This window comes from Triticum urartu, chromosome 5, assembly GCF_003073215.2.
Source record: "Triticum urartu cultivar G1812 chromosome 5, Tu2.1, whole genome shotgun sequence".
NCBI classification, from domain to species: domain Eukaryota; kingdom Viridiplantae; phylum Streptophyta; class Magnoliopsida; order Poales; family Poaceae; genus Triticum; species Triticum urartu.
In genome coordinates, this window is record NC_053026.1 from 657,742,030 (window position 1) to 657,756,979 (window position 14,950).

Below are 14,950 nucleotides of genomic sequence, written 5' to 3' on the forward strand. Positions count from 1 at the left end.
AATGTTTCCTACCACCCGGTGGTAGTTATTCTCCCGTGAGTTTTATATATTGTATGTAGTATCTATCAGAACCGAGAGTGTGCACGTCTAGTATGTAGTATATAAGACTATTTGGGTAGTATATATCCCACTATTTAGGTAGTATATAATAGTTTTCTGTTATATTACTTTATGCATGCAAATATGAAGGTAGTTTCAAAATACATAAAAAAATTGCAGTCACATGCAACTTTTTCATATAGGTCACTTTGAGAAATCATAGATATAATATACATACATAGAATGATAAAGTGGCATATATACTACCACGTGATAGTATATGACACATGTGGGTAACTACCACCGGATGGTATGATATAATTCCCCATATATAATACATAAAACTGTTATCATAATTTTTAGAAAAAATGTTAAACATGCATTTGAAAAAGGTTAATCATCTGTACGAACAATGTTTGTGACATTAAAAATATGAAAAGTGTTTAAGAAAAATATATGTGCCATTTTTAAAAGTGCTTATACAATGTACAATAGGTTCGCGCAATTCAAAAAATGTATGATACATTTTTTTAAATGTTCACTTTTCCAAAAATGTTTTGTGGCATTTAAAAAAATTGGGTAAAATGTAAAACAAATTTTTTTATAATGTAAAAATATGTTTCCAACGCTTAAAAAATGTACATGTCATTTTAAAGAAAAATTCTGGCAATTCAAAAAAATATGCCTGGTATTTGAAAATTTATTTATGCAATGTAAACTATTTTTTTCCGTGGAGAGAAAAGGGTTATTCCATTAAATAAAGTCCAGGACATTTTTAAGAAATATCCAAGTGTTTCTAGAAAATGTCCGCGGAAAATTAAAACATATATGTACAATGTAAAAAAAGTTTGTGTTGTAAAAATGATTATTTCCATTAAAACAATGTACAATGTGTATTTTGTAAATGTCGCTGCATATTCGAAATAGCGTTCATTTTATGTATATTTTAAATGTACATCATGTATTTTAAAAATGTGCAAAATGTATCAGAAAAATATTTCGGGTTTGCTCTAAAAATGTACATTCTGTACCCAGAAAAATGTATAAATCGGTCAAAAAGGAAAATCAATAAAAAAACAAACGACCAACAAAAAGAAGAGCAAAAAACTGAAGAAAACAAATAAAGAAACGAAGAAAACCAACGAAAAGAGTGAAAAAACAAAAAAAAAACAACGAAAATACAACAAGCAAATGAAAAAAAAAACGGACTGATCGATCGCTATGAGCCATAGCGGCGCTAAATGGGCCTGCCTCCTAATGAGTCGCATGTAGACATCTCGTATTAGGAATCGGTACGGGTGACAAATAAGTGGGGAGCTCTCGCTTGTAGCAAGGCCGAGGATCATCTCTCCTAGAACCCCTTACATGGCCCGGCCTAGCGAGCAAGCGCGAGGCTCCTGCGAGCCAACGCTTTTATTTATTTTATTTTGATTTTTTCCACAATATATTCTTATTTCGGTAGGTTTATTTTAATTAAAAAATTTCATTGATTTGGTAAAAATTGTGAATCTGAAAGTTAATGGATTTAAAAATAATCATAAATTGTTTACGAAGTTAATTTTTTCAGCGAATTTCAAAAATGTTCACAAATGTTTTCAATAAATAACAATTAGTAAAAGCGTCTATGAACTTATTTTTTCGAATTTTAAAGAATGCTTTTAGATTATAAAAAAGTAATCAAGGATTTAATAAATGTTCACTAATTTCATAAATGCTCCTTAATTTTAAAAATGTTACCAAAATTGAAGATGTATTTATGAATCCAAAACCGTTCAGGAATTTTAAAATAATATTCACAATTTTATTCATGGTATTAAAAAATTGTTTTGGAATTTGAACATTCACAAATATAATATCGTGTTGGAATTTAAAAATATATTTACGAACTGCGAATATTTTCATGAATTGAAGAATGGTAAAAAAAATGAAAATAAATAAGGAAATGAACAAAAATATAAAATAATTAAAAGGGGACAAATGTAAGAAAAACTGAAAAGCACGGAATGCAGAAAATGAAAGAACAAAAAACCTGGTCTAAAAGCTTCCCAAAACCAGAGACATTTGGGCCGGCCTGCTAGCGAACGCAAGTAGGGGACCACTTGGTACTACTAGCAGGGTGACACATCATTTGGGGAAATGCTCTGGCTCAACCGACTGATGTTTCTGCTCACATCGATCCCCTTTTTGGTCGTCGGGTCTAACTTTGATCAAGTGGCTTGGGTGTAACCTATACCATAGTACTTTCTGCAAATTGGTGTGTGTTTCAGCAGGCCGGACCACAGCCGCCCCTCTGTTGGAGACCAACCACGTGCGGCGGAGGTTGGATCCTGCGGTGGCGTCCTCGCAACGCGGCGACGACTACAGCCACTTTCCGTCGGCGAGCACATTGGATCTCACAGCAGTTGTCGCGGGCTGACGAGCGACACGGCATGTTGAAGTGGTTGCGGCATCGGAGGTGAATGAGGCACAGGTCTAGGCGTCGAATTTCACCAGACTCCATCGGATCCGAGCAAGGCGAGATTTGTAGAATCTGAGGAGGCGGTGCCTGCTGACGGGGGGAGGAAGCCAGTCATAGCAGCGCTCGGGGATGGCCATAATGGAGAACTTGGGACGGCAGTGTGCACGAGTTTTTGTGGTGGTAGCCAGCGGCGCTAGCACTGCTCATGCGGCTCTCACTTCAAACACAAGCGGTGGAAAGACGGTGGACTGGCCGCGATGGCATGCCTGAGAAAACGATCGACCGGAGATTTTTTTTTCTGTTTTTTTCTGGCCGCGATTGCAACAAGCCTCTCGTTGCAAAAGGGCCCTGTTCAGCCTCAAAACAAAAAATCTCGAAAAAATAATCATACAAGAAACCCTCTTTTACACAAAATACTGCAACTCCACTCTTTTTGCAAAGGTCATTACCGTGTCCATCCAATGATCGGAGAGGCGATCAATTTTTTTCAGTTATAGCATTTTTCAGGGGAACAAAATTAGTTGGAAAGATCCTTAAAACGTCGTCCGTAGTTGTAGGATTATTGTGCGCTTGTAACAGGCTAGTATAGGTAAGGGGGCTCGTGCAGTCATGTCGATGTATTTGTTTAGGGGAAATATTTGCTATTTATTCCTAGTTCATGACTAGATGAGACGTAACCTCCGAGCTAACACAATCCAGACGGACATGTAGCCAAGTTTTACATAACGTGTTCATGCAACCTTTCCTAGCTAATATATGTGCGACTTTATTTCACCCAACGCCCCCCCCCCCCCCCCCCCCCCCCCCCAAGCAACCCTAAACTCCTGAAATCTTTCGCCTCTTCAACTAGTTGCACATTAGTAGAGAGGTCCTTTCGCTCGCTTCTCACCACTGCCTGAGAATCCGTCTCTAAGATAAGATTATGTATGTTCATCTCTCGAGCTAGGAGGATCGCCCGTCGACACGCCAGCAGTTCCACCGTCTCCAGATCAAAGATGTGTGGGGAAAAATTGAATTAATGTTGCGGAATTGCTTGCTATGGTGGGATTAGCCAGCGGCAAGATGCCGATATACTTTAGGCCAATGTTAGGGTCGGCCGTTCGGCCCAAATTTCGGCTGATCGCGCACTAGCGGTTGGATTGGCCGCTTCCTAGCCATTGGATGCAGCCCCGAATTGGTCTTCTTCCACCTCGTTAGGTAAAACACATCGTACATCCCCTCCTTTCTCTCCACTGCTCATGGCCGCCGATCCTCAACATGAGAACCGCCTTGCCTTCCTGTTGCAGCACCGCCGCGTGCTCAGCCGCACTGCCGTCTTGTCGCCTCTCACTGCACGGCAGTCGGAATTGCAGCACGGCTGCCTTTGAAGATTCAGCTTCTGTCGTTTTGCACCTCTTCATTGGTTGGTTCCAACATGTGGGTGTCGTGGTTGCAGCAACTCTGCCGTCGCCGCCTCTGCTCGTCGCCGATGGCAACTTCCACCACCATGTTCAGCAAAAAAACTCGATAACAAAAACAGGATTTCGCTGGTGGTATCAACAAACAAAAATTGTTCCAGCAAGAAAACATGACGGTTCCAGCGAAAACTTGTCGCCGCAGATGGTCGTGGACAAAAAAAATCTCGCCGGATCCAGCAATTTTTTACGTGTTGTAGCACAACAAAAAGACTATAGGAGAAAAACAACTCGCCAGTCGTTCGGTTCCAGCACTGGTTGTGCATGGATGCAACTTTTTCGCCGACCGATTAGAGCAAACAAACTGGATGGTTGCCACACCGGAGGCTGCTGTCTCCACGGGTGTTGGTTGCAGCTTTTGGCCGGCCCGGTTCCACCAAAAATAACTCACCGTAGCAACACTGAATGTAACTATCTCCATCACCGGTGTTTGCTGGTTGCTAGCGCCGGTGGATTGGTGTTGGTCGCAACACCAATGGCGGATCCAGGAATTCAACAATGGGTGTTCAAAAAAAAAATCACCCTAATATAGAAGCCAATTGGTTCATGGGAATACAAGCACAAATTGTTCAAAATACCAACAATATCTGAAAAGATAAAAATTTACAAAATAGAGAAGATTTTTTTTCTCTTTTTCGCAATTTCAGAGTTGGATGGGGACCATTCTCCTCCCCGGGGTTGGCGACTGCTGCGGTCGCCGCAACGCTCAGCCCAACCCTCTGAGTATCACATTCCCGTTGCTCCTCCCCACCGGTGGCCACGGACACGGCACTGCAGGGCTTGCCCATATCCTCCGCAGAAACATGGGGGCTCCGGCCCGGCTGCCTCCCTTGCCTGACTGTGGCTCACCATCGGTAGAGGGTCACGCTGCCGCCTTGTCCATGGTGTTGAATCGTGTGCATGCATGTATACTATTTCTTGTGTAACTCAACATAAGACTTTCTTGACACTGACTGTCGTAGACTCTAAAAATGTCTTACAAAAAGTTACAAAGGCAATAGATTATTATTTCTGATGTTTGTTGTACTGCCATGATTGAAGATGAATAGATCGGAAGTTTTTCGTAAAATAAAAAACAAAACAAAACAAAGGCAACATATTATTCCATTGGAATTGTAACAGCTGCACCCTATTCTTATTTCTTAGCTAGCTCTCCCACATCTCCTAGTTCCACTCAGCTAATAGCTTATTGTAGAGATTAGTTGAGCATCGAGAGTTGCTCATCCTGTGTATATGTACACCACTGATTGCAATGGAATTGATCGTGTTGTATCTCCAACTCTTTTCCAATCTCTACACGTGTCTCTCTCAGTCTATACATGCGAGGAAGAAAAGTTGGATGCGTGAGTCTCTTTCTCTCGTCCCGTACGAGCTTGCGTGGAGAACTAGGGGCTGCTCCTGAAGACATGAACTGGGCCTATTGGGCTTATATATGCCTATTTACGATTTTTGGGCCAAAAAATTTGGGTCCCCATGGTGGATCCGCCCCTGCGCAACACCACCATGGTTGTTTCAGCTGCTGCCTCACTTGTTTCAAAAAAAAAAAGCTGCTGCCTCACAACTCGTCGCGGGCGTCCGACGATGCTGCTGGGTGAGGAGCACGTCACCAGCGACCTCAGCGTAGATCAAGGGTGAGATCGGGGCGGCAGCAACGACACGGCCCTCTCTCGCACGGGTGGGAAGGGGTGGGGGCAGTAGGAGAAAAAGATATTGTGGTGCGAGAAGAGGAAGATGGTTAAGGGAAAAGGCAAAGCTGTGAGGGTGGGCCTTAAACTGCACGTGGCAACGTGGGCGGGGCCAGCGCACGGTGCGACCGGTACAAAACTTAGCCGGTCGCCCGGCGTAAAACGTTTCCTTGCGCTTTATCCTACCAGTTTTGCTAAGTCTCAGTTGGACCAAGACTTCATTATGTCTCAGTCGATGCCATATTTCTTTGAGCTTGCATTGAGATTCGTACAATCTTCTTTTTTCTTTCTTCTTCATATATACTAAGTATGTCTTGACCGTGAGTTGGTGAAGTCTGAGTCGACTGAGACCTAACCACACCCTTATTCTACACACCCACATCGATCATACGTAGCCATACAGGGTGGGCTCTGATTAATTAAGCAGAGACATGGCTCCTAAGACTGCTCACAGTGGGGAGTAACATAGAGTAGTAACTTGCCGATGTTACTAGTCTATGTTACTACCTTCATAGTGGGTAGTAACATATAAGTGATATCATGAAAGAGTTCATTTATTAGGCTATAGACTCATTATGCATTGAAATGTGTGATGTTACAGTAACTAGCTAAGTTACCACAAACCCCTCTCTCCTCATTAATTAGCTTCCACATAAGCAATCTTGTATTGAAATGTGTGATGTTACTAGTTAAGTTACTCCCATTGTGCCTAGCACTAGTAGAAAACAGGGCTTTGGTCCAGACCGGGTCAGCCCATTAGTCCCGGTTCAGTTTAGAACCGGGACCAATGTGGGCATTGGTCCCGGTTCGTGAGCCCAGGGGGCCGGTCGGGCCACGTGGGCCATTGGTCCCGGTTCGTCTGGACCTTTTGGTCCCGGTTGGTGGGACGAATCGGGACCAATGGGCCTCGCTCCTGGCCCACCACCATTGGTCCCGGTTGGTGGCTTGAACCGGGACCAAAGGCTCCCCTTTAGTCCCGGTATATGCCACCAACCGGGACCAATGAGGTGCCTATATATACCCCCTCGCGCAAGAGCAGAGCACAGTGCTCTGTTTTTTCTGGCCGAGGGGGAGAGGGCTTTGTGGTGCTCTAGCTCACCTCCTATGCACATGAGGTGTTCGATGGAATGCCCGAGCCACACTACTTAAGCTTTCTCCTCTCGAAGCTCGACCTCCAAGCTCCATTTTCCTCGAGATTTGTCTAGATTTAGCGGTCCGTCACGCCCCGTCCCCGTCTTCACCGCCGTCGATCACCCGCGCCGATCTCATCACCGACACCACCGTGATGAGCCTCTTGTTCTTATCTTTTTTCTGAAAGGAAAAATATTCTTACTTGTATGTTTAGATAGATACTTGTATCATTTTCTTACATTTATTATTGCATCTTATATAGTGCGATGGTTTTGGTATCCGCCCCCGTCGGCCCTCGTCCTGTCTATGATTCGGATGTGGTATGTATATTATCTTCATAACTATTGGTTCATTTATTGTTTATGAAAATTATGCCGACCAACGTGACATAGATTTTATTTATCTAGGATGTATGTGAATCGGAAATGCCAACCGACCCTATTGTCGAGAGGTTAAATTTAGTTGAAGAAGAAAACAATTTGTTGAAGGGAAAAATAAAAAAAATTGAGGAGGAGAAGATGATATTGGAGTTGCATGTTGCGGATGTCGTCGATGATCACAAGATCAAGATGGATGCAATGCGCTTGAAGATTAGAAAGATTAGAAAATATGCCATTCATACCGAGGCTTGGTATCATTATGCCGTTGGATCAATTGTTACCTTGGTTGCGATTATGATCGCATTTGTTTTCGCATTGAAATGTTTTACATAGTTTCAATGTATGGTTTAATTAATTAGATGCTCTGGAGAACTATATGTTGTTAGATGAGAACTATGTATGCACTTTGGTTTTAATGTGATGATGAACTTCTATTAATTTGGACACTTAATTATATATAATGCACGCAGATGAACCGGCAATGGATGTACGGTGACAGACACACCCGCGAGTACATTAAGGGCGTGCGTGAGTTTCTCGATGCGGTTGAGGCAAACAAGCAGAATGGATTTATGTGTTGTCCATGCACTGAATGTGGGAATACGAGGTCTTACTCTAACCGGAAAATCCTTCACTCCCACCTGCTTTACAAGGGTTTCATGCCACACTATAATGTTTGGACGAGGCACGGAGAAATAGGGGTTATGATGGAAGACGTCGAAAAAGAAGAGTACGATGACAACTATGTGCCCCCTGAATACGGTGATGCTGCAACGGGGGGAGCTGGTGAAGATCAAGAGGAACCAGACGATGTGCCCAATGATGCTGCCACGGGTGAAGCTGCTGAAGATCAAGAGGAATCAGACGATGTGCCCGATGATGATGATCTCCGCCGGGTCATTGTCGATGCAAGGACGCAATGCATTAGTCAAAAGGAGAAGCTGAAGTTCGATCACATGTTAGAGGATCACAAAAAAGGGTTATACCCCAATTGCGAAGATGGCAACACAAAGCTCGGTACCGTACTGGAATTGCTGCAGTGGAAGGCAGAGAATCCTGTGCCTGACAAAGGATTTGAGAAGCTACTGAAAATATTGAAGAAGAAGCTTCCAAAGGATAACGAATTGCCCGACAGTACATACGCTGCAAAGAAGGTCGTATGCCCTCTAGGATTGGAGGTGGAGAAGATACATGCATGCCCTAATGACTGCATCCTCTACCGCGGTGCATACAAGGATCTGAACGCATGCCCGATATGCAGTGCATTGCGGTATAAGATCAGACGAGATGACCCTGGTGATGTTGACGGCGAGCCCCCCAGGAAGAGGGTTCCTGCGAAGGTGATGTGGTATGCTCCTATAATACCACGGTTGAAACGTCTGTTCAAAAACGAAGAGTATGCCAAGTTGATGCGATGACACAGTGAGAACCGAAAGAAAGATGGGAAGTTGAGAGCACCCGCTGACGGGTCGCAGTGGAGAAAAATCAAGAGAACGTACTGGGATGAGCTCCACCATATCAGCAACTTTGTTCATTTCCTGATATATCAAGTAATTGTTTTCTTTGTCCGGCAGGGTTTGGAGAAAATTCACCAGAAAAGCTCCGGGACTGCCGAAGGAGCTGCAATTTAGACACCCGAAAGTAAGTACTATAGTAGCATTTTAAGCGCATCTACTAGTCATTCAAGCGCTATTTTTATCAATACCATTTGGCATTCTTGCTTATCAGTTTGATTAACCTCTATTTCTTGTAAAGTGGTTGTGGCAGGAACAAGGGAATGATTTCTGTGGATACTATGTTTGCGAGTCCATCCGCCACACGACCTGTGAGCGGGGCTACACTGACGAATAATATGAAGTACGTAAATAACAACATTCACAATTTTATTTTATTACCATCATTTGTGTTGAGTTTCATTCATTCATATATATATGTATTGACCCCCTTCTTTAAATTAGATGTTTCGGAAGCGGGATGAACTCCTAGCACCAGCTCGCATGCGAGCAATTCAAGAGGAATTGGCGGCATTCTTTCTTGACCACGTGATCCCTGAAGACGGAGAATTCTATGTGGACCCCGAGTCCATATGATTATATTTGTAAGAGATAATTATTGTATATATGTAGCCGGTAGTGTCAGATAGATATACGAGAACTTGTTGTTCGACCAATCTCTCGGAGAAGGAGAGGTGGTCGATATCACTTCTCTCTGTATGCATATATGTTCATGACGATCTTCTGTTTCCTTCGTTTGCTTACTAGCTAGCCAGCGTGTCTAGTCCTCTCTATACGTATGTATAGTACGTAGCGTCGACCAAGTACGGACATAAGAGAGGACACTTCTCTCTATTAATTATAGCTAGCTAACACAATATATGAAACACCTAAATTAACCCCCCAAAACCCCCAACCCTCCCCTTAAAAAAACAAAAACCCCAGTCACAGAAATGCTGACGCATGGATGCCTATTGGTCCCGGTTGATGCCACCAACCGGGACCAAAGGGTCTCCTGCCTGGGCTCTGCGCACTGCCCACGTGGAGACCCATCAGTCCCGGTTCTGGATTGAACCGGGACTAAAGGGTCGGGGCATTAGTACCGACACTTTAGTCCCGGTTCAGGAACCGGGACTAAAGGCCCTTACGAACCGGGACTATAGGCCCTTTTTCTACCAGTGTAGTCTAAGGCTGGTCACAATGGGGAGGAACTTAGGAGTAACATCACACACTCCAATACAACTTTGCTTATGTGTCACATATTTAATGAAGAGAGAGGTGCTTGTGGTAACTAGCTAAGTTACCGGAACATCACACACTCCAAGAAACAATGAGTCTATAACCTAATAAATACATTGTTGCATGACACTATATAGATATTCCTACCCACTGTAGAGGTAGTAATATAGTTTAGGAAAATGTGTAAATTACTAGACTATGTTCTTGCCCATTATGACCATTCTAATAACAGCGGAATTAGGGAGGGGGCCGTGCCGTAGCTAGTCGCCAACCAACAGCGAGCGCCACCGCACCATAAAGCGGCGGAGCTAGGCCAACACGTACAGCTCCGATTCGCTGGCCGTCGAGCGTCGCTGTCGCCGGCCACCGCACGCACGCACAACAAAGTAAACTGCTTACGCTGATTTCTTATGTATTTTTTTGCGAGGACGCTGATTAATTCAGCTGATGATGCTGATGTGCGTATATTGCTTCGTTCCTAATTAAACTGGCCGGCTGAGACAGTCCCGGCCGGCCCCCGGTTCATAGCTGAGATTCTCTCACGTCTCACGTATACAACGCACGTAGAGATGTACCGACGTTTTCCCTGGGTGTTTAATTATCTTAATAATGTGTTGGACTGGTCAATTTGTTTAGGGGATACGGCAATCATGTTCATGGATGTGGGAATATATTTGGTCACTTTGGAGAAAGCGAGGAGAGCAGCACAGCTGGGCAATGATCCTGGCCACGCCAGGGGGCATGCACTAGCTAAGCCATAAGGCATATAGTATATACTAGTACGTATATGCTTGTTAATTCCAGAGCCAACTAGCTGGAGTATATATCATGAAAAAGTTGACAGATGGTGCTGCATTGTTAGTTTGGTGCAACTAGCACTAACTAACTACTACCTGGCTGGCTAAATATCCTCTAAAAACTAATCATGCGTCGATGATTCTCGCGAGGAAAGGTACGTAATCTGGTAGACGAAAAAGGTTGCAATCACTAACGATGCATCCATCATGAAATGTGTCCAGTGTACGTATGGTATCCTAGTCCTAGTCCTAGTAGGAGCATCAATGGTGGAGGGGAGGGGGGCCATGCTGCATGCATGGCAACCTGGAACACCCGAGTTGGCGGCTGTCCTGGCCGAATTAGCCCCCACCCCAACGACGGCGATTGCCACCGGAGGGAGTTGAGTTGAGTTGCCGTGACGCCATTGACACGCACCCGCCACCAACGCCGTACCGCTGCGTCCCTCGCTAGCTATATTCTGCTGCCTCAATTATTTTGCTTCCTTCACCAGCACACGCAAAACTTGGAGAAAAGTTTTTGCATCGCCGAACAGTGAGCAGCCAGGACGAATGAACAGCACGGCTAGCTGTACGTGTCCGTGTGTGACACGAATATTGTTGCTTGGCGAACCCGGCCCGCCCCAGCCTGGAACAGCCAGTCCGTCACTTGATGCTACACTTAGTAATTAATTAGCCAACCCACCATATATTGATTATGATACTATAACGGTAGCTAGCTAGCTGCCTCTCTCAACCCATCTCTCCGGCCGTCTACCTTCTTCTCTCTCTATATCTCTCCCCCCCGCAGATCATATATAGCCGGCCGATCCATCAGCTGAAGAAGAGAACATAAGCCTACATCTTCCTCCTTACCATACCACCACCCAAACTGCTTAAGCTAGCTGCTACCGCTAGTGAGATCTCGATCGCCGAGGCCTTTTCTTGCTCGAATCCAACTCCAAGCTAGCAAGCAACAGAGCAGATGGCGGCTGAGGAGGCCAAGAAGGTGGAGGTGGAGACCACCACGACCACCAAGGACATCGCCGAGGAGAAGGCCATCGTGCCCGTGCCCGACAACTCCAAGGCCATCGTCGCCGTCGTCAAGGGTACGTACCCAACTATTGTTTCTACCAGCAAGTAGGAGGAGCTCATCTCCCGGCAAGGGCCCTTGTCTGTCTGTCCATCTCCATGCCTAGCTGTACCAGCTGGAGTAGTGCTAGTATATTATTGTCCTTGCCATATGCTTTTTCTTAATTAGACTCCTCTTGTCATATGCTTGTACTCTGGAAAATCTTGTTCCTGCTTCTTAGTTCATACTGTGAAATTAGAAGTGAGCCAGTTTCAACTAAAATTCATACTGTGAAATAAAAATAAAAATTGATCGACAGGCTCTTGGTAGATGATTGGATAGACGGGGAGTAATTATCTATTGTTTTATCTTCGTCTCACAACTTCTCATGGTTGTATATACCATATGATTTGTCCTCATCTTACCTGTTCATATGGTTTTATTTGGTCAATGTTTACTAGTTCCTCTCATTTAATTTACACTTCCCATAAGGATTTTTAAACACAATTTCCCGTTTTTCCAGCAATGAATTTAAAGCAGAGCAAATTAATGATTCCTCAAAGAGGAAGCAATATGTCGTCGGTACAAAATTTGCCCCTTTGTATTAATTATTAAGCACTGTGACAAATAACAACCTAATAAGTAGTCACAGTGGTTCCACACTAAGCACTCCAAGCCATCATTTGCAAACAACTTATAATAATTTGCTGAAAATTCTTGACATCTCTCTTCCTTTTCCCCAGATGCTGAAGGTACAAGAGGTTCATCTGAAAGAGGTAAAAAAGAAGAACAAAATAATCCATTACTCACTTTACCCTGCTGACAAGTCTTCGACTCATGCTTAATGTGCACAATTCCATTTTGTCCTTCTTCAGATGCTTATCTCACGAAGATTATGTCTGAGAAGAGGACGACGCTGATCAACGCCTGGGAGGAGAGCGAGAAGGCGAGAGCCGAGAACAGGTGATTAATCATGGCACCCAACTGCCTGTTGCTTAAAAGTAACAAGAATCACCAGTACTATCAGTACACTATGATTGAGATGGCACATCACCTTTGGCCAGATTTAATGAGGATCTATCTTACAATGCACTCAATGCGTACCACTCATGTCTGCTACAAGAGCTGATGCTCCACACGCACCAACATATTGTACCATCTGCCACTAACTTCTTCAATGATATATCAGGGCCATGGTTTTCACTTTCAGTGAGATTTCGGTGAAATTCACTGAATTTCAGTAATTTCAGCAGACACTGAAATATTATGTTTCGGCCAAAATATTTCAGCAATTTCAGTATAGCACAACAATTCCAATATTTTTTAAAAAATTCAAATTTTTAATTGAATTCAAATGAATATTTCGGTCATTTGGCTGAAATGGAAACTGAAATCACTGAAATTCACTGAATTTCAGTGATTTCGGTTGGTGCTGAAATTTTTCTGAAACTGAAATTGAAATCCATGATCAGGGCTGCCAAGAATCTGTCCTTCATCACTTCATGGGAGCATGCCAAGGAAGCCGAGATGGAGGCCGAGCTGAAAAAGATCGAGGTAGGCAACCAGGATGACAAAGTTCCTATCTGTCACTGTAATCTGCACTAAATCTAGCAGCTCACTAACGGTCACTATTTATCATGGCAGGAGCAACTGGAGAAGAAGAAAGCAGCATACAAGGAGAAGCTGAAGAACAAGCTCGCGATGCTCCACAAGTCGGCTGAGGAGAAGAGAGCCATGGCGGAGGCGAAGCGAGGTGAGGAGATAATCATGGCGGAGGAGATGGCCGCCAAGTACCGTGCCAAAGGCGAGGCTCCGACGAAGCTCTTTGGGCTCCTGAAAGCATGATGACTGTGAATCGAGCATGGTATCAACACTCTCGATCTGCAGAGCGTACATATGTTGGGATTGTTACTTACAGGTTTCCTGCATAACTTGCTAGTGGTGTGTGTGTGTACATGATGGTGTTCTGGAAACCATTGGTGTGTGTGAGAGTTTTGCTGTTGGGAGGTTTGGTATCTGGTTAAATTTGTAAGGGAATTGTGTATAAGCGTAGGAGTGCAGGCCTGATGGATTGATACATTTATTCTTTTGATGTAAGTTTTGTTCGTCGAAGCATCTGTTAATGTGTAGTATTTAATAAATACAGTTTTATTTGCCCCATTTCTTTGTTGAAACTAGAGATGATACCCCGCGTGTTGCTGGAATTGGACGTACTTATATTATGAGAATTGACAGTTTGAAACTTTAATATTTGGATTACCAATATGAGAACTGAAACTAAAGCATAAATAAAAAATATTATTTTAATTATTACATAGCTGTAAAATATGAATATGAGTAGCATGCATGGTCATATTAAGGTGGGTCTTTTTCCATGCATAGTGCCATGTAAGTGTGAAATAGTTGCATGTTGAAAGAATTGGACTTAGTGGAGCAGGCATGATAGCATGATGAGTTGGCATATACATGTTAAGTTAATTAAGTTAGTGGGAGATCAGCTATTTAGGTGTATAGGATTTGAAAGGAAGCGGAAGAGATATCTGATCTCAAATGTGTGTGTTCCGGATGACACTTCCCGGCTCATCCAGCCCAGATGGCCGCCTCCCCTCGCCGGCATAGACATCTTCTGACGAATGAATGCTCACGCGTTTATCCACCCCCTGCCATTTAGTAGTTTTATCTTCTGTAGTAACTTGACGTGTGAATTGTCTTCATTGCTCGTAGTTGTGTTGTTTTGCCTTCCTATCTATTTGTTCTGAGATGTTATCTTTCGCTGTTCTGTTTTTGTTTAGCTTATTTTACCGCTGTTGAGTACTGAAAGATTTGAATTTTTTTTGAAATAAATTTTGAATCCGCCATTCACCACCCCCTCTGATCGATATACTCTCGGACCTACACTGAAGCTTGAACTGATTGTAAGCTTGGGGAGATAGAGGAGTGTGAAAATATTGAGCTGGATCATCAGCATTAATCCAGGAGGCCACAGACTTGAGATCACTTTTTGCAAAGGAATGAAGCTCTGCGAATTTGGTCATGGTCACCAAAGGCTGCTCTCGCTAGTAGGAAAAAACCTAGTAGCGCGTCCGAAAACATCGTTACTGACACGGAGGGGAGACGCCGATAGTATGACGCTAGTGATAACCGTTACTACTGGTGTGGGCTACTGACGCCACAAAAGCGACCACTTTAGCAGCGCTCCGACTCGACGCTGGTGGTAACGTATACA

The 14,950-nt window shown here is 43.7% G+C and overlaps 1 protein-coding gene across 1 annotated transcript; it reads left to right on the plus strand.

Annotated features, from left to right (window-relative positions):
- Positions 1 to 11,426: 11,426 nt before the first annotated feature.
- On the plus strand, positions 11,427 to 13,884 carry LOC125511672 (remorin-like). The gene is made up of 5 exons (XM_048677095.1): positions 11,427 to 11,761; positions 12,468 to 12,500; positions 12,600 to 12,687; positions 13,197 to 13,278; positions 13,369 to 13,884. Exons 1-5 carry the CDS (start codon positions 11,638 to 11,640, stop codon positions 13,567 to 13,569), a joined length of 528 nt encoding a protein of 175 aa, XP_048533052.1. The 5' UTR covers positions 11,427 to 11,637; the 3' UTR covers positions 13,570 to 13,884.
- The last annotated feature ends 1,066 nt before the right edge of the window (positions 13,885 to 14,950 follow it).

Bases quoted from the DNA above. Each gene is read 5' to 3' on its own strand.
- LOC125511672 (XM_048677095.1), top strand. From the start codon at position 11,638: ATGGCGGCTGAGGAGGCCAAGAAGGTGGAGGTGGAGACCACCACGACC. The intron at 11,762-12,467 runs GTACGTACCCAA...CCTTTTCCCCAG, and splicing joins CATCGTCGCCGTCGTCAAGG to ATGCTGAAGGTACAAGAGGT. The intron at 12,688-13,196 runs GTGATTAATCAT...ATCCATGATCAG, and splicing joins AAGGCGAGAGCCGAGAACAG to GGCTGCCAAGAATCTGTCCT.